At 39.5% G+C, this 19,440-nt stretch overlaps 1 protein-coding gene across 3 annotated transcripts in view; it reads right to left on the bottom strand.

The window, feature by feature from the left end:
• The window catches only part of eys (eyes shut homolog), a 188,816-nt gene that overhangs the window by 7,640 nt on the left and 161,736 nt on the right, over positions 1-19,440 (bottom strand). For all 3 annotated transcript variants that reach the window (XM_069538391.1, XM_020092694.2, XM_020092703.2), the window contains 4 exons: positions 19,079-19,187; positions 15,161-15,384; positions 5,584-5,756; positions 842-1,024 (listed from right to left, as the gene is read on the bottom strand). In XM_069538391.1, the coding sequence (XP_069394492.1) occupies positions 842-1,024; positions 5,584-5,756; positions 15,161-15,384; positions 19,079-19,187 (689 nt within the window). The remainder of the gene's footprint in view (positions 1-841; positions 1,025-5,583; positions 5,757-15,160; positions 15,385-19,078; positions 19,188-19,440) is intronic.

Genomic DNA, 19,440 nt, shown 5'->3' with positions numbered 1-19,440 from the left:
TTGCCTCGTTTAATTTGGTGTAACTTGCCTTCAATAAATGAACTCTGCTTCCTTCCCTGTTGTCAGCGATCACAGATGCAAGTTCATTAAACCAATTACCACGTAAGGTGTTCATATTCCATCTATTCCATATTGTTCCTTTGAATTTTGCACCATTACCAACAGCGCTGCTCACTCTCCTGACAAGTGTTTCATTATTCATATTGCTCTTGTTTTGTTTTTGCCTCCACCATGATGAATTGTACTCTCCCGGGAAAACAAATGCAGGAGGATCCACAAGATTGTTCTTTTTTCTCTCCTTTGCTTTCTTTCCCTTCTCCTCCTTTTGATGAAATACGCCGATAACAATGACACGGTGGTTACCTGCTACCAAATCTGACCCTGCAGAAAAGGAGATCCTAATTTAAAGTGATGGCTGCTGACAGCATCACAGTGCAGCGACACCTCAAAGTCTGTTTAAGGCAATTAGCTCTCATACTTTGGAGATGCCTGTGCTCACATGTTTATTTTATCTGTGCGATGTCAACACAAGCTTCTTTTGAAAGTCAAGAACAAGAAATGTTTTAATTGCAAGAAAACTATTCATTTCTCAAAATCCTCAGGGAACCCTCTTGATTAGAGGACCTCAGAGGAGAGTGGAAATCTATTAGGTAGCACATTACCATCCACAGCGGGTGAGAACCTCTCAGAGCAGCAATTGCATTTCTTTTTAAAACCCTTAATGGAGTTTGACACCTGAAATCCAACTAAGAAGACGTCCCAAAGTTGCCCACCCCCCATCTTTTCATTTGACCGTTAGAATTATTCTAAATTGCTGCGCAGGTGCTGGCGCTGAGCTGACCTTGTCCTTTATGCCCAGCGAACAGGATCAGATTGTCTTTCACGGCAGATGAGTTGTTGGCGAGCGTGAACTTCAGGCTGAACTCGTAGAAGAAGCTGAGGCTCGGGACGGAGGAATAAGCCACGAAGGAGGTGTAACCAAACTCGTCGCTTCCACTGAACCTGGCTCGAGTTACGTTGATGGCTGTGAAGCAAACACAGATTTCAACACAGTAAAAAAAAAAAAATATCACATTTGTTTTAAAAAGTGAAGCAGAAGCTCTGATTCATCTTTTATTTTACATGTTACCAAAAGAGGGCACTATTGCTACACAACACTTACAAAGGGGGTTAGTGACTTTTTTTCCCCCCATTCTGAATGCTGTTAGATGATGACCTGTTTTCAAATACCATCACCTCTTCAGTCCTTCTCTATTTTCATTAGTCCCTGTTTAGGAAGGGTTCTGGCGAGCAGGCGCTGCTTCATACCCAGTGATCACACGGACAGCACCATAATCCCTGTGACTCATTTGCACTCTCAAGTTTACTTATTCAGAACGCGTGGTCGATTCAATAATGCTCTCTCATGTATTCCATTCCAGCAAACCCCATCCACTTGATTTTACACTGGGGACTCAACGTAAATTCATTCATTCATTCTGTGCGAGGCAATTTTGAATTCATTCAAAATTACACCCCTCTGTGTTGGTGTGTTGGTGTTTGTGTGTGTGTGTGTGTGTGTGTGTTTTATGGTAAGAGTAACGATTCCAGCACACAACCGCTCGTCTGCTCGTCTTCACTGCAAAGACATCTCGCATACTCTCCTGCAGCCCCGGGCAATGTCTAAGAGGGGCTCAGAGCTCCCCCTCTGCGACTGCCCTCAGCTCTGTTTGGCTGCTAAATTATTAATAAAGCTGGGAAACGCTCCTGTTGTCATTTCTAGTCTGGCAGAGCTGTATTTGTCCATTGTTTCAATGGAGGAGATGAGATTATTTGAGAAGCTGTGCTGTGTGTGGATTGATCACATACTGTACATGATGACCCTTTAGGCTCTGTAATATCTGCTTCTCCCACCTGTTCAGACCAGATATGAACATTTGAGCCATTATTAGAAAATGAAATGACCTTGAATGTGTTTATGATGGAATATTTACTCTAACACTGAGCCTGTTGTACAAACTCATCATCAGAACTGACATAAACTGATTTCAGATAATTCATAACAACACATTTTAAATATATATGATATAAAACAATATCAGTCAGGAGCAAAAATCTGACTTTAAACAATAAATCAATCATCCTGATATTTACCAAACATTCCTGACATTTTTATTTTGATATTTCTTGGCCCTAATATGTTATCTCATGATAATTCTATTAATATTTCTGATCTGTCTTAATACACATAATAGAATAGGTGGACATAATAACATGAACTGTAACATCAAATAAAATCCAACAAAACAGCTGTTTTAATTTCTACTTTTGTGAGACTTCATTGTACATTGTCTTTACATGTTTGAGCCCACAGTTTGTAATGATGCTACAGTAAGTACCATTACATTGTAAAATTTTGTCACCATGTTGTAATATATGGGATAGTAACACAGGGAAAGGACAAATACAGTTTAAACAACACGTCCACAAAACGTGCACATTAAAAGTGCCCATGCCGACATATGGATAATAAAACTTTAAAGCTCCATATTTTGGGAAATTATCCTGCAGGCAGGCTTAACCTTGAGCCGAGTTGATTTAACAATCAATAACTGAAAGGACGTATGAGGAGATTGGATATACAGTATGTCACATGGTAAATTTATAATAATTTATAATTTGTTTGCACATTCAACCACTATTTGAACAACCTCTGTGCATGTTGCATCAGCAGTCATCATACAGCTATACATGTGATGGAAGTTTCCTGGAAGCTGATGATAGGAGAACTCAGTCAGCAGCTAAAGTCTTATGCAGAAGATTTTGTGGACTTGATGCAACAAGGAAACCAGAAGGTGCAACAATACACAAATGCTAACAGAGTAACATGAGAAATTCTCAAGATGTCTCACACAGCCTTCCCATATATCTTCCTCTACTGGCGTCCCCCATTCTTACAGCACATCCACAAATGGCAAGAATTGCTGTCACTCTCTACATTACATGAAGTTGTTCACACCCTATTGGATAGTTAAGCCTAAAGTATGCATACACAAATCACATTGTGTCCTTAGGTCTTGCCACTGGTGAGATATGCAAAAGAGATGAAGTTGGTACCTCTCTGTCTGAGGCATCTGAATTAGATATGACAGTCCAAGAGCGTAGAGACTACAATGTACTGTTGGTTGGCCCTTTATCTATAACCTGACCTTGGGCACTGTGAAGAGAGAGAAGGGAGAATCTGTGGAATGAGACCGGCTCTATTCTCATAATGGTGTACAGATGTAACAATACATGCATGTTTTCGTACTCGTACTTGTTTCTGTTAGTAACACATGTGCAACTATTTTCAAATACAGTAACAAACGCGCTTGTTGGGCTGCCTCTGTGAAATGCATCCATGGATTTTAACATACTCGGTGAAATAATACTTCACAGTATTTCTACTCTGCTGGGCATTTGTGTAATATGCTGTAAAGTTATCGGTGCGGCGGGGGGAAAAACAGAATGACGTGTGGCACCAGATTGCGAAACGCATTCTGCCAAAAACTGCATGTATATAGTGTGCCACATCTAAGCTGCCACGGAGCAGCTGGGGGAAACATCACATCTCCTGCATTAGAGATGCATCATAGTGTACGTTGCTACTCTATTCTTTTCCCCCCGTCTTGGAACAAGGTTAAAAGAAATTCCACTAAATCAATACTAAACTGATATGCTGATGCAGAATAGTGCTGCGCTGTGTTTAAGCATGAGCATTAAAATCCGTTGAATGGACTCTGTAAGAGATATCTGAAAATATAATGTACTAAACAAGATTGCATTACATAACTGTGCACTGAGCTGCCTGTGTGTTTATTATGCGGCTTGCATCATTTTTTCTTGCTTTGTGCTCTCAGACCTGACATCATTTGGAATTAAAATGATAATCACATAAGCGAGTGGTAGTGCTGTGCCAGTATAACTGTACATTTCATACGCAGTATATTGTTTTCAGCCGTATATATAAATCTGTAGGAGGTAGTAAGGGTAACTTGTGTACAGAGGTAGACCATTAATAATTCTGAGTGAAGTTAACCTAAATATCCATTAATGTTTCATGCCCTGAACTCTTGAGGCATCAATACCACTTCCTAGCCTTCCTTTTCCTGCTTGTTCACTGACAATCCTTATCTATTAAAATGCACATGGGAACCATGAACTGAAAATATTGTATATAGAAAGAAATATCACTGTTTCATGTTGTGTGCAGAGAAAAAAAATATACTGTCTGAGTATTTTGCTAACACGTGAGGAAAAGTTAAAAAAACAAAAAAGCAGAGAGGCAGAGAGACTTTAGGAGTTGTCACTTTTCCCTTTGATCTTATCTGACGATATCAGGATAAAAATTCAAACACCAGCAGTAAACTTGGTGTGACACCGGAAGGTTGGATTACTCTGTGTGGTGAACGGGTGCTGAGAGTCTGACAGGGGCTGTGGCATGGCTGAATGACTTATATGCCAAGCACCCTGCTGCTCCTCCAGTCAGTTTAGTCAAGCAAGACACTTTGTTTCTGAGAACGGCAGCATGTGAAGCCCCAAATCATTTCTCTGTTGGGTAGATATTCTTATTCGTTCTAAACAAGTATTTTCATTAATATCGTCATTTGTTAGCTTTTTGGGACCTTTTCAAGACAGTAATGATAGTAGCTCTGTCTCTTGATTGCCCCCTGGTGACTGGCTGCAGTATAGATCTGAAAAAAAACCCTCCCTCCTCCATGTTAGCAGATAGGACATGTATCAAAGTTTCTGTCCATGTTTGTTCTGTAAGTTTTAATTCGTTTTTGATGCTATAAAAACTTCATGATGAAACATCATGATTGATTTACTGTCAGCATGTTAAGATTTGAAAATTAAGACTTAACACAAAGCACAGTATTAGGTCATAAACAAACATATTGGGAGAATGGACATTTTGATGGCAGAGGGAATCTTCATCATCTTCTGGGGACCACAAATATAGGGACAGAATTTCATGCTATAGTCTTTTCAAAGGTTTATGTATTCTGTTAGCCAGTTCAACAACTGCTGCTTGTAATTATAAATATTCAATGACTTGGCTCAGATAAGCCTTCGATTAGTCAGTCAGCATTTCGTGACCCTTGATCAAATCTTTTGTTATAGCTGTGGAGTTGTGTGATAGATATAGAGAGATCGTTTATGTTCCATGTATTGTCTTATAAAGATATATAGCTAATTAATGTTTACATTTAATGTGAAATCACATCCACATCCTGCTCAGGTACAGCAGAAGCATTTTTAGAAAAAAATAACTGTGCCACACAATGCTAAAATTACAGGTAATCAGAGCTTAAAAGAGTATTTTGGAATAATAAGCGCTGCAGCCATGAGTTTTGCTTGGATTATTAAAACTGTTGCTGGAGGAAGATGTTTCTGCCTTTTCAGCAGAATTTAGTTTCATTAATCCTTTAACTTGACAACAGACTCTCACTCTACCAACTGCTTGAGGCTCTTGTTCACGAACAGTTTGTAGATCCCCCTCTCTTAAGCTGCTAAATCTACGCTGCAATCGTCTGTGCAGGAGCTTTTCTTTGTAACACTTACATTCATCACACAGTAGACCTTGTCTTCCGTAGGGGCAGAGACACACGACCTCCAACGGTGACTTTGGGATGCATGTGGCTCCGTGACCGCAGGGGTTGCGCTCGCAGGCATCGAACTGGCACAGCCTGCCCGTGTACAGCGGCGGGCACTCGCAGAACCAGTCCTCGGCATCGCTAAACGCACAGACATGGAGGGAGGCATAATTAGAGCCAGAGGTGAAAATGGACCATGACATTATATCAACATGTCCAGATGCTTTACAAGCTCGCACAGCGGCCTGCTGAACACACACGGAGAGCAGTGAGGGTAGAATAAGCAGCCCCACAATGCACAAGGGCTGAAATCTTGTAACGAGTAAACGTGATGGAAAACCTGTGATATACGAGATCTGCTGAAACCCAAGCATTTGAATGAATGTGCAGAAAGTGGCGAGAAAAACAAGAATCTATAGTTATTCATCTTAGTCGCTTGCGGCAGAGGCAGAAGCGACTTCACATCTTTTTGCTAGAGGTAAACACAGGCCCCCTGAAAAATAACAGAAGAAGGCAGATGATTAGTAACGCAGTCAGAAAACTTATAACCAGAAATCTTACAAGATTTTCTCTGCCTCTATTCATAAACATGTGGCTGCTCTCCTGGCAAGAGGAGGAGGGTGATCTAGCATGCAAAGAATTATGCGAGACCGGGACTTTATAAAATGCTCTAAGATGTGTGTAACTTTGAAAGGTATAATATCAGATAGAGGAATCATTGGTGGGGTTTCAAATCCATAAATTAATAATGTGTTTTGAGCAGCAGCACTGGAGGATGTTATTTTGCTCCTTGAAAAACTGCCTTCTCAGAATGAAATATTTACATTCTGTCACTAGAGCTGAACATTGTTAGACATGGATGTATTTAGGTACAAAAGCAATGCTTTATGATGCAGTAGAACATGTCAATTGTATGCTAATGTCAATTTCAAGATGTTTTACTACATAAGCTACACAATGATACTGCCAACTGTGACCATTGTTGTCAAAATAACCGTCATGGATCAGTTTTCATGCACTCAACAGAACTGATGTCAACTGTATAATCTTTGACAACTCAGAGGAGGAAGGATCAAATGTTTAATGGAGCGACTCCTGGTGAAGTTTCCATGTTTCTTTGTTTTCAATGCTGCTAAATTGTTGTTCACTGTTTGGTTTTTAAATGTGGGGGTGACACACACATCTTGGATTATGGCTCAGTTTCCTGCACAAAAAAAAGCAGGTAAGATGAAGTAGACACCTTAAATTGCATATTCATGTGAATGTAAGTGTGAATATATCTTTCGGCACGAGTGTGAATGTGTCTTGGTTGTGAGAGGCTGCTGTCTAGTTATCCGTGGCTGCGGCGCTCCACGTTCCTGCACAGGATAAGTGGGTATAGAAAATTGATAAATGGATGGAAGGATACACAAAATAGTTTCCTCGAGCAGCAGTAAACTCTTTGAGATGATGTTAAATATGAGTATAGATACTTTTCACATGTCTACAAATCTGCTAGTTGTGGTTCGGTGAGGATTTATCTATTTGTGTCGTGCATGACATTTCATTTGAAGTACAGCAAGGGTAACGTGGGTTCTGTCAAACAGAGACACAGCAAATAGCTCATTATACGAAGAAAATCACAAACAGTACAATACAATGCAACAGTCTTGACCCTGAAACTATTCACTTCCTGCACTGGGTAAACAACAATTCTCTTCAGATGTGTTGGAACCAGCCAATAATTAACCGCACATACAAGGATCAGTACGGTGTGAGGGTTTACCCGACATGTGTTTGCAATTGCAAGAGATACAAAGGGCATCCTTGTAGAATAAACTTTTCTCCTCAGAGGCATAAAGTTAATGGTAATATTTAATTCCACTTAATGTCTCATTGTTTCCGCAAAGGACATTATGACAGGGCCAAGAAAGAACCCATAAACCTTTGGGGCAGATACAGGAATTGTTCATCCCTTTCTTTGACATTGTCAACTAATACTAATACTTAATTCAATTTGTATAGCACCTCTCATACAAGATATGCCTCTCAAAGTGTTTTACATACAATACAGATATAAATAAAAAGAGAGCAACGTTTATGTGTGTGCACATGCACCCCCTCTACTGCCATAGACTGAATCAATTCTGTGGGAAACACTGCAGAGAAAGTGAAACAAGTCCAATTTATTTGAATCTGCACCAACATACAATGGCTTCAGTCCGTACCCATATTGCATCCTTTGTTGTGCTAATCCGTCCAGTAGTTCTGCATACTAACAAACAAACAAAACAAATACATAACGTTTTAGGAGGTAACGAGGTAATACTAAATGATTTATTACTCACTATGTTGTAATTCTGAGCAGATTTTGAATGTTTCTTATTATCATTGCATTAATACACAGTATTGTCACACTGTGTTATTCATCATCAGTTCATATACCAGCCTCCACTTATCCACAGCAGGAGTGTTGTAGTTGCAAACAAGCACATCAATAAACACTTATATCTCCTTACATCACTGTTAGGCAACTTTTTATGACTTAAAAAGTGGTGCCAAGTTAGAGAACTGACGCACAAGTAATTGTAGATAAATGAGTAAAAATGACCAGCTTCAAACAGGTAGGTGATATTTGTGGCTCAGTAAAAGGTGAGCGTGAATAGACGAGGGGAAGACGCACAGTGGATAAAATACTTGAGCTTTGATTGGCTTAATCAAAAACTTGATGTGTGGGGTGACAAAAGGTTATTTTCATTTTCCAGAGGCAATCTCTTTGATTACTAAATTGTAGTAATGTTTGCAGACTAATCGGAATATGTTAATTACAAATGCATAAAGTTGATACTCGCCATATCTCACGCCATTTAAAGGCTGAGGCGCTAGAACAGCACATCACATCACGCGCTGGATGAATTATTGAGGAACTACATTTTTAATCTAATGAGTACCAGATATATCATGAATAATTGATCAGTTAGCTTATGATATCCCTGTCAGCCGGAACAATAAGCTGTGTGGCCACACGCATCGCTCAAATTTCATCCCTTGTAAGTTATTTGCAGGACATTTTAATTCAAGTGCTTGTTGGTATGCAAATACACTTGAACAGAAAGCCACTGATGAGGCTCTGTTGCCATGGCAGTCTTCAGTTCTCTGAGAGAATTTAGTGCACTTCATCCTTTGTTAAAACAAAAAAGGACCACTGGGTTTAAGAGATATTATTTATAGAGGATCTGCCTTGGTAATGCTTTCCAGCATTGTAAACAGCCAATTGGACATGATTCGATAATTAGATTCTTGGTCGGTGGGAGGGAAAATACATTCCGCGAGACGACTTGTTCCTCAACTCAATTATTTGTCATCTGAATTTTAATTTGATCAAAGGGATGAAGTAGAATTTACCTGACATGCTCAAGCACCTGTTTGAGCAGACAGCTGTTCGATATTTCTCCTGACCTCTTGCAGGCACCCTCGCAAATATTTTCCTCAGCAGTGAGGAAGGGCGATGTCTGTTAAGTCTCCTTCACAGGGTCTTTTGAAACGCGCTGTCATAAAAAAGCATACTTAAGATGACACTTGAAATAAAATCCTTACAGAGAGGAGGCATGAGGAAAGTTTTCTCCAGGGATCAGATAATATTTCTACGGTCCAACCTGGAACACACTGCACTCTGCAGCAAGCTTTGCTCTTCTGAAACACTTTAAAGTATGTGCACATGTTCAACTGTACTTTTATATATATATTCTTTTTTTTCTCCTGATACTGGCTGAAACAAAGAAAAATACCTCATCATGTCTGAGAAATAAAGTTGTGTAACCCTGATTCAAAATTTCTTCACTTGATGCATTTATAAGGAAATACATTGATTTGCTTGTCAGACTCCTCGAAGGGTGACATTTTCTTACCTATTTGTTTCTTACAACCACAGAACAACTGCTACCCCACTTAGTCCACATGCGGTGATGCAGCGGTATCCGTGTTTGACTCGCTTCCTGACACATCAGCAACACATCATGAGATCAGCAGTGTTTCTGCTACATCACAGCTTGCGGATTAAGTGGAGGAGCAGCAGCTTTGCGTCAACAAAGATCGTTATCGCGCCAAATGAGGTAGAATTCGCAAAGAAAAAACATGACACAATGTTGAGCTGGATTTTTTTTGTAACTAAAACTGAAACAGGACATAAAAATACAACGGAGACGTAGAAACAAAAACATGCTCTAACTAGATCTGACATGATAAAGGGATGAGAGACGGAGAAAAGAAGTCTGACAGAAGGAAACAGACGCACGGAGAACTGGCTCCTGCTGGATGAAGACAATAAGGAATAGGATAATAGGATGTTTTCATGGAGACTGGTCGAGAGAGACTGTGGAGAACAGATACCTTCAACTGGAGATCACAATGTTTCCACAAAAGCCACCTGCTGATAATGTGTTCTTATGCGTGCACACACATAAATACCCCCCCCCCCACACACACACACACACACAAACACACTATACACGTTTATTCAGTTATCTCCAAACCTTTGACACACCACCACAGATGACTGGGTCTGGTGTAATTACTTTTATGTTTTGTCTCCTCGTGATCACAGAATAATTATTTTGCCCCTTTCGCTAATTTGGGAACCGACGTACTGAGAAAGTAAATATTTGATTTCTACAAACCGTGTGTTATTTGATAACCTATAATTACCATTGGAGAGTCTTACACATTTCTATAATAACTATATGATTTACTGAGAACACAACATTATAATGTTTTGCCTATTAATACAATTTGAGACATTATTACAGATTTGTTATCACAAATACAGCAGTTAAATAAACCAGGCAACTGTGTTCAGAAACCCACCATTCACATCTTTTTTTTAAAATAAGAAATTAAATGTGCTATTTCCAAGGCCTCGTCTTTTGAAGCTAGTAACCAGAACAACAACCTCTGATACAATCACAGTGCAGAGTTCCGCTCCGACAACTGTAACCAATGCTGCTGTTTTAAAGCTTAGAAATTCAAATAAAATTTACAATAGCATTTTTCTTATCAGTATATAAGTATGTTCTAGCTCACTTTGACTTTGTGTTATCTGCCACTTGTCCCCAAGTTATTATAATAATTGTGTAACTACTATTGTTACTTTTAACTATGTCAAGGTTACACTGAAACTCGTGTAAAGAAAAAGAAATTGTCCATGCACTGTTGTTTTGAAAGCAGATGTCCTCCAAAATCTAAAGACACGAGTACAATAAACTCTAATGAGCAAGTTTTCTCTGGAAATATTCTTCAGGGACCACAGTAGAATGATAGCAGTGTTTGTTTTCTCGGGGTGAATTAAAATAATTGTATCTTGGACCTTGAGTTATTTTATAGGTACTTTGAAATAAGTATAGCTCGAACCCTGATTAAGATGAGATTGGTTCCACAACTTGCAGGCAGTGAAACGGAGCATCGGGAGAATTTATTGTTAAGTGGAGTTTTGTGTGGCACCGCAGCCGGACCACCACAGAAGAAACGAGACGTCCACTCTGCTGCAGCCAATTAGCAAGAAGTAATTCTGAGTGCATGAGTTCTGCTTTGTGTGTGTGAGTATGTGCGTATAAGTGTGTGTGGTAACAAATGTGGATGTTTTCATGTGATCTGTGTGTCAATGTGTTTTCTTTGTGGTCACATTGCGATGCACATTAAACATTAAAGCAGCTATCATCAGTGTTTTTAAGTATTTATATAATAAGGCATAAGCATTAGCATGGCGTTCTTTTCCCTGTTAGCTCTATGTTTTAGGTGTGTTGTTGAAACAATCAACATTGTCTTAAAGAATGGAAATAAAGATGGAAAACAAGACAGCTCCCCAAAAGTGGAGCCAAAATGTCTTGATCGCCACCTGCTGGCTGGCAGCAGTATAGGTCATAAATCCCACCTCGTCCATGTCAGTGAAGGAGAGTGGACCAGTCATTTGATGTGGTAAAAACAGGAAGAAGCATCATGATTGACAGACTCTGGTGTCAACAGTACAAGATTTGTTTCTAGGATATTTTGGCCTCATTTCTGGATAGTGGTGTTAAGTGAGGATGCGTCGTCCATCTTTATATACAGTGCACGGATGTGAACCTTGGTTTGGACAAGTAAGTCAACCTTGAACGTTGAAACATACATTTTTGTGAAATGTTTTAATGATGATTACTATCAGACTGTGGAGTGTGTTTTCAGCTGAAAAAAAAAAGCTCTAAAAACAATAAGGTGTAAAGTACAGTATCAACCTGTCAGCACTTCCAAACTTCACTAATTACAGCTTCACATTTTGTGTGTTTAATCTGTACAAAAAAAGAGTAAAAACAACACATTAGTTGTTTTACTGGAGGTTATGTGTCAGACTAGTGGTGCAGTAATTAACATCAAAATTACATAAAGCATTCCAGTAAATAGACAAACATTAAAAAAAGAGGGAAATGCATTTTCTCTCTAATTAAAAATGTGACTAAAATACACATTAGACATAGTAAACTTCTCCTTGTCTTATTGCTAATGTCATCCTCAAAACACAAGTATGTCTAATATGTTTAATGCTGAGAGTAATATAATATAATGTAGACAAAGAAATATACATATGGTCTAAAATCATAACCCTGCACAGGACGCTGCCATCTGTTCGCACAAAAGCATCAGTGCCAGACATAGGAGTGATTTAAGCGACGCCATCAGCACCAGCAGGAGATTCACAGTCACGGACCAGGAGATCCAGGTGCAAGAGTCCCTATACTGCACCCCCCCACCACAACTGGCCCAAACTACATGTGTGCTGCTGTACGTAGCTTACATGAGAGAGACTGCATAGTTATGTATTTATCTAATTGTCTAATCAGAACATGATGAGACGTTGCGTTTCATAACTACAGGGACCGTCTGATTGTATAAATGCAGGTGGTCACATTTTTCCTCTGATTAAGCATTCTTCTCTTTTTTTACCCTAGTGGTCTTGTTTGTTCCAGAGCGACTGCAGAGTATTATTGAATCTCTGTGCGCCTCTTGGAAACAATTTCTGCTTTAACATTTCCATCGGCTATATTTACAATTCGTCTAATGACATGGTTGGTGCAACCTGCAGCTGAGGTTCATAACAGACAGCGATATCTGGCATCACAGAGCTGGCACAGAGGAACAAAACGGCCACGACCCCCTTTCCTGATGATTGCCTGGCTATTGATGTCGCCTGAATAACTAATATGTACTGTATGTGTCATTCACCAGCCACAACCCGCTCTGGTCTAAAAATGACATTTCTACAATCCCAAGTAAACTAAAACCCACATGAAAAAGGGGACAGTGCCGAAATCACCCCAACTGTACTCCCAATCAAAAGCCTTATTCATCATATTATATTATGGCAACGCAATTCAGGGAGACAAGCAGAATGAACAGAGCTCTGTGAACTCCCGGTGACCCCGGTGTGCTGTGAGGTTCAAGATGATACCGCATTAACGCATATTCATCACACAGATAATTGCAAGGCCCTCTCTTTCACACATGACAAGCCAATGTGACCACGAGGCCACCGGCTTTTAATTGGTATTCTCAGAGCCGTTCATATTCCAATATTCACGGTGCCCTTTTTCATTTCCTGTTTAATAAATGTAACTGTTAATTGATAGTGTCATTACACAATGAAGAAGCCATTTAGGGCTTCTATTTTCTGTATTACCTAAGGTGAAAGAGTACAACATGTAGCTAATGCAGCCTTAAAATAGAAAGCCAAAGTTGCTGGTAAGTGGGGTGTGATGGCAGTGTGATGAGCTGCACCAAGTACAGATGAAGGACGGAGGGATCTTCACCTATTTGGCCGAGCACAAGGGACTAACTTTGGTCCAGGGATTAGCTTCACTGTGCAATCAAAGTGCTGAAGGAAGGAACAGGACATGACTTTCTTACCCCTTCAGCATTTTGCGTATTATATCAATAATCTGCCTTTTTCTTTTTTAGTAGTGGTACCTGGGTCAAGGCCCAAGAGTCGCCTTACGAATCCACATTTAATTTCACTACATCCCTTATTTGGCTCTGCACCTAATTGCACACACTCATAAATTACTTTTTTTTCATTAAGATCCTTTAATTATTCTCTGAAAAATCAAAGTAAATATCAAATATTTGTTTTATTTTGGTTCTAATTACACTGATGTATGTTGAAGTGTAATTTATTTCGGTAAGTTTGGTTTTGATTTGTTATTTTGTGTTATGTTATTTGATGCAATAGAAATTAGGTCAAACCTACTGAGACTATGACGTGATTGGTCCAGAGTCTTGCTACCATGGCTCCATCCCCAATCGCTACTGCACAGACTCTGGCTCTTGATTTCCTTGGCGAAAGATGGCAATGTTGATATCCAAGATATTTGGCTTCATGTGACAATTAATTTTACATCTACATTTAATTCCTCTTGTGTAAACACTGATTTGGCAAATTGGTTCAATTTGTGTTTTACACCAAGTTTATTTGGCCTGATAAACAACCAATTTTGCAAATGTTGAATTGAGCAAGTGGATGTTGAGAAACTAACTGGACCCTCTTCTGCTGACTCCTCCCAGCTTGTTGCTGTACTGTAGAAAACAGGCACCATCCCACTGAAGCCAGTTGACAGTTTCCTTTTCGCATGGACGTTTATTTTGTGTGGCACATTTCTTTGGCATCGTGTCACAAACTTTCTGAGACCTTAAACAACTGAAAAAATGATCAACTTCCAAAGCTGCAGCCTTTATCAGCCTGTTTGAAAAATATTTGGCATGTAACATTTTCCAGACTTCACCACCAACACTTGAATTATGCATAATGAAAAACATCATCATGCCAAGAAGACAACACAAAGAATTTTAGAATAGTGTGAAAAAATTCCACTTTTTGGAACAGTAAAATTATATAGATTTTCTGCTGATATCTGGTCTGGTCCAGTATTTCACAGTTAGCCCACACTCAAATTAGTCCAATGGAGATGAGATTATCTTGACAACTGAACAGCTCCGCAGTAAGAGATGGTTGGTGCCATGAGGAGAAGCTGTTGCCAAGACTGTCATCTCACTAGCTGGCTAACTGGGATAGTGAGTGTGGGAAAACAATTTGAATTGAAATATATATTACTTCAAGGGATACTGTGTGACTCTGATGGTCCTGCTTCATACTAAGTCACATTGGCACAAGGAAACAGGTCTAACGAAGAGCTATACAAACATATGCATACAGTAAACAGTCTTTTCTTTTAACTGACACATCCGTAAGGGTCATTATTTGTGTGCTATGTACAAATGGTACAGAATGAAACTAGAAATACCACACTGTGATTTTATGCCTCTGTCAACCAGTGGAGTTTCAGTCAAATTTTTTTATTTTCCCAGGCTCATTAGGTCCTCATGACCTTTGACATCTTATTAATTAATCTTCAATTCCAAGCAACAACTGGTCAAAATTTGAAGAAATGATCAAAAGGCAGATTGGGGATGTTTATATTCTTGGTGGGTTTCAAGCTCAAAGGGAGTTAAGTAATGTTTAATTAAAGTAAAAGGTGTCCTGATACCTGACACAAGTTCCTCCATTACGACAGGGAAGATGTTGGCAGACAGGCGGGTCGCAGTTTTTGATGTTTCTCCCTCTCACTGCCTCGCCCACCAGGTAAATCTCCTTTGCGTTGACCTGAAGTTCCCTGATGCAGCCGATGAATCTCCTTGCCCCTTTCGCACTCCTGTCATGCATCTCCCAGTGGGACGAGACATCTCCAAGAAATATTGGTCCAAAGGTTCCCTGAAAAAAAAAAAAAAAACACACACAAACATAAAAAGAAAACATTAGGAAGTCAGTGATAAGTGTTATCGTTTACTAAATCACACTGAATCCCCCTTCGATGAAAACAGGACTGCAATATCAGCGTGTGTGAGTATATTAACATTATTATTACATTAGCATATTGTATATTAAAATGACGAATAATGATTAACACTATCGGTTACTGTTGCTTTCCAGCTTAATGTGGTTTTAGCCTAACCTAGACTTTTTTTCCCACACATCCTGATACAATGAGAAAGAGGTAAAATATGGAAAAAACTGCTGCAAGCTTTCTTTGATGTGAAAGGTAATTGGGTAGAATTAATATAGATAAATTCTGTGAACTTATCCTACCCTACCATAACGGTCAATTTAACAAGTGAGGCATAATTGTGTGTGCGACCAAAGTAGAGCTGCATAAAATAAAATAAAATTATATAACATGGTGACAGTGGATTTCAAATTGAACCACCCCAGGGATTTTCAGTTTGAAGCATAAATACTTATATTGCTTATGGTCGTCCCTTTAGATATTGCAGTTTATCATACATTACAAATATTTTTCTGATTTCTCTGCAGAGCAATCCCAGGTTCAGATGTAAAGCTACTTCAATCCATAATAATGTGGATGCTGTATGCAATGACAATGCGAACACGTCAAATTACATTCAATCTTGACATTTTCCATTTCATACCAGACATTATGAAATCACATGGGAATTCATACGACTCTGACATCCTTCTGATGTAACATTCATCACACCGGCGCTGGAGGAAAAGGTGTGAGACAGCTACAGTGGAAGTGCTCGGTGGCAGGACAGCGAGGTGTCAGACCCCATGATCGTTTGAGATGCTGGCACAATGCGATCTTTAAATGACATAACATCACTGCATATTTCAAAGTAGACACGGGTGAAGGGCTACAGAGGAACACGCATATGTCATGTCACCACAAAGCTAAGAGCTCTTAAGTATCCTAACATACATGCATAGCTGAAGCTTTAAAATGAAATAAGCAGGCTGTAGCTGGAAACGGTTTTTTTTTTAATGAGCTGTATTTTATGTGATAAAGCCAGCGATTAGCCACTTGAGCTGCATGAGGACAATGGACTGAAACAGAACGACTGGATGATGGCTTCAAGTGTGTTTACCATGTTTACAAGAATGGTCCATTTGAAAGAACCACTGATGTAATATTCATGAGTTGGAGAGTTCACAAAAGCCATAAGCTGCGTTTTCTTCTCTCAATTGTTACACGTCTGCATAATCTCCTCGTGTATCATTAGAGAAGATGAGATCATATTCAATCTTGGAGCCCGTTGGATATGGTCCGATGGCAAATTAGCCTCTGTAGGGGCTACAGCCAAATCGGAGGCAGGGTTAGACAGGGGATATTCATGCCAAGACTGTTGGCCATAAAGCGTCTAGAGTCCAACTGGTTCTTTTTTTACACAAATCAACGGTTTTTAACACACAAAACACAAAAACTGTAGGTGTAGGTGTTTTAGATGACATTTAGTCTAATCTCGATTTACGTTCTGCTCTCCACACAGACTGTTGGAGAGCAGAGGGCAACCAAAACCTGCCCAAACATGACTGGTCAAACTAGAGATGGAATCTAGGAGGCTGAACTGCTTAAATGACCAACAATAATACATATAACTAGTTTTCGTGACCATGCAGTCAGTCATTACATACTAGTACATGTTGTGTTGTTGGTTTCTGGCACAAAAAACACCAGAACTGCACTGAGTTGAGCGCATATCATTGCAAAGGCCTTCATTATCAAACCCAGTGTTGAAGAGAAAACAATTCCAGATTCTTCCCCTTTGTTCAGATCCGAATGGTGTCTTTCTTGGCCCTTGTCCTATCCTTCCACTGAGTTATGTAAATATTACTTCAGTAATCTTTGCATAATCCTGCTGACAAATAACCCAAACAACCAGAAAACACAACCTCATTGGAGGAGGAAAAAAAAAAGAATCAGCCAAACGAGGGAAGTGGCTTCAATATATCAACTCACAAAGCATCATTGATGATGCTACAGTTGTGCACAGAAAGTGCAGTTTGAAATAAATGGAGGCTGAGGGTCGGGGTACGGCTGTCAACAACAGCTCGTCCGGAACACTTCAGCGACACTGCACCGACCAAGTTTGAGGACGATTAGATGAGCGGTTGTCGAGAAAACCAACGGACAGTGACACAGACAGAGATTTCTGGATCTATTAGTGGGACTCGTCACAGTGCAGAGTCTGTTCATATGGTTGAAAATCACAAATGTGCCTCAGAGGGCTTCACAATCTGTTCTAGCTCCTTTTATTGCTCCACTCCAACATGTGTGAGCTTCTCCTACTGCATATTATTTTAATGAAATGAAGCCAAAGCCCAACTGTTGCATGCCAGCTCTAATTTACTTAGATTGAACTGGCGCTGAACACTTCCTTAAACAAAAGCCTGTTCATTCATATCTTGGTTATACATTAGTCTGACATAAAAGCTGGTAAAGCCGAACCAGTGCGCGATATAAATATAGCAACAAGAAGAAAAAAAAAAGGAGAAACAACTTGGCATCTCAAATTAGAAGACCATAAATCACAGTGAAGGCGGGGGAGGCATGTTGAGCCTGTGGGAAGGTTGAGCCTCTTCTCTGCGTCTTTGATAGTGAAAAACAAAATTATTAATTTATTAACAAATATAGGTGTTGTTAATCAAATTAATGAGCCAGAGTGAAAAGACCAGCCAGTGATTAACAAGTGAGAACTAGCTTAGTCCTACTTGCACAGTGTCAGCTCGGCAAATAAAGTAACAGGTGCATGATTTTAATGGGAGTTCCTGTGTTTCATTCATAAAGCAACTGCTGTTATAGTTTAATAAAGCACCGTGCTGTGGCTTTAATGATCAATGCTTAGACTACTCATGATGCTGCAGACACAAGTGTTATGTTTGATTAAAGGCAATAATAAAGCAACTGCATTTCGTTACTTTGTACTTGTGACAAGTGCAATGACAATAAAGTTGAATCTAATCTCATCTAATAATAAATACTGTAAATGGCAAAATCATACAATTCATGATTTAGCTGTATATTCACGGGCAGCTGCTGGGAGCTTTTAGTTCATATAAACCAACCAACACTATTTCACTTGTATCATTGAATGCATCTCTGATATACTGGATATTCAGTGCCAATATCAAAACATTATCTTTATTGCAATACAATATTTCAGTTTCCTTTCATAAAGGCAGTTGTTGTTGTGGCAGATTTTAAATCAGAAGTTGTCAGATCAATAATCAAGATAATCGATGCCAACAACACCATATTGTTGTTTGTTGGTACTAGATGTAGCGTGTTAGCTGGATTCTAAACACTGATCTATATTGCTGTGTAATTTTGGTGTGGATCCGGATCAGGGGGCGGATCCAGATTGTTTTTCCCACTTTCTTTAACATTGTGAGATTTTTTAGACATTTTCCTTGATTTCTCAGAAAATTATTCATGGGTCATAAATAGCGGACTGATATTCATGAGTAAAAATCCAGATCTAGTGAAATTAAATGTGGTTTCATTAGGGGACTGCTGGGGCACTGATGGAAGTATAAACTCTACTTAGTGCTTTAATTGGAGATAATGGCGGTAGAAAGGGTTGATTTAGCTGTAGGCAGGTCGGGTTACCTCTGACTTGGGATGCGACACGTACTCCTCGAGACGCTGAGCTGTGCCATTATCTGCAGCTATTTCAATCATACATGACCCTCCTTGTTTGCCAACAGGCAGATTGTATCTGTTGAGGGAGAACAGAGAGAGGCCAGGGTTAGCGTCAGTATCTGATAAACACAACAAATCCAGCAAAGCATGAAAAATATTCTGATGGAGAGACAGACAGGGCAGCCACAGTAATGGAGCCGCTAATGCGACCACAGAGACTGTACTATAAACTGACTATATGACAACGTATACATTGCACAATGTTTTCATGAGGAACTTTATGCGTCGGTGAATTTGGTCCGGGGCAATGATGCGTTTGGTTTCAAAGC

This window comes from Paralichthys olivaceus, chromosome 14 (genome assembly GCF_024713975.1).
Source record: "Paralichthys olivaceus isolate ysfri-2021 chromosome 14, ASM2471397v2, whole genome shotgun sequence".
Lineage (NCBI taxonomy): Eukaryota > Metazoa > Chordata > Actinopteri > Pleuronectiformes > Paralichthyidae > Paralichthys > Paralichthys olivaceus.
This window is presented reverse-complemented; position numbering and strand designations above follow the sequence as displayed.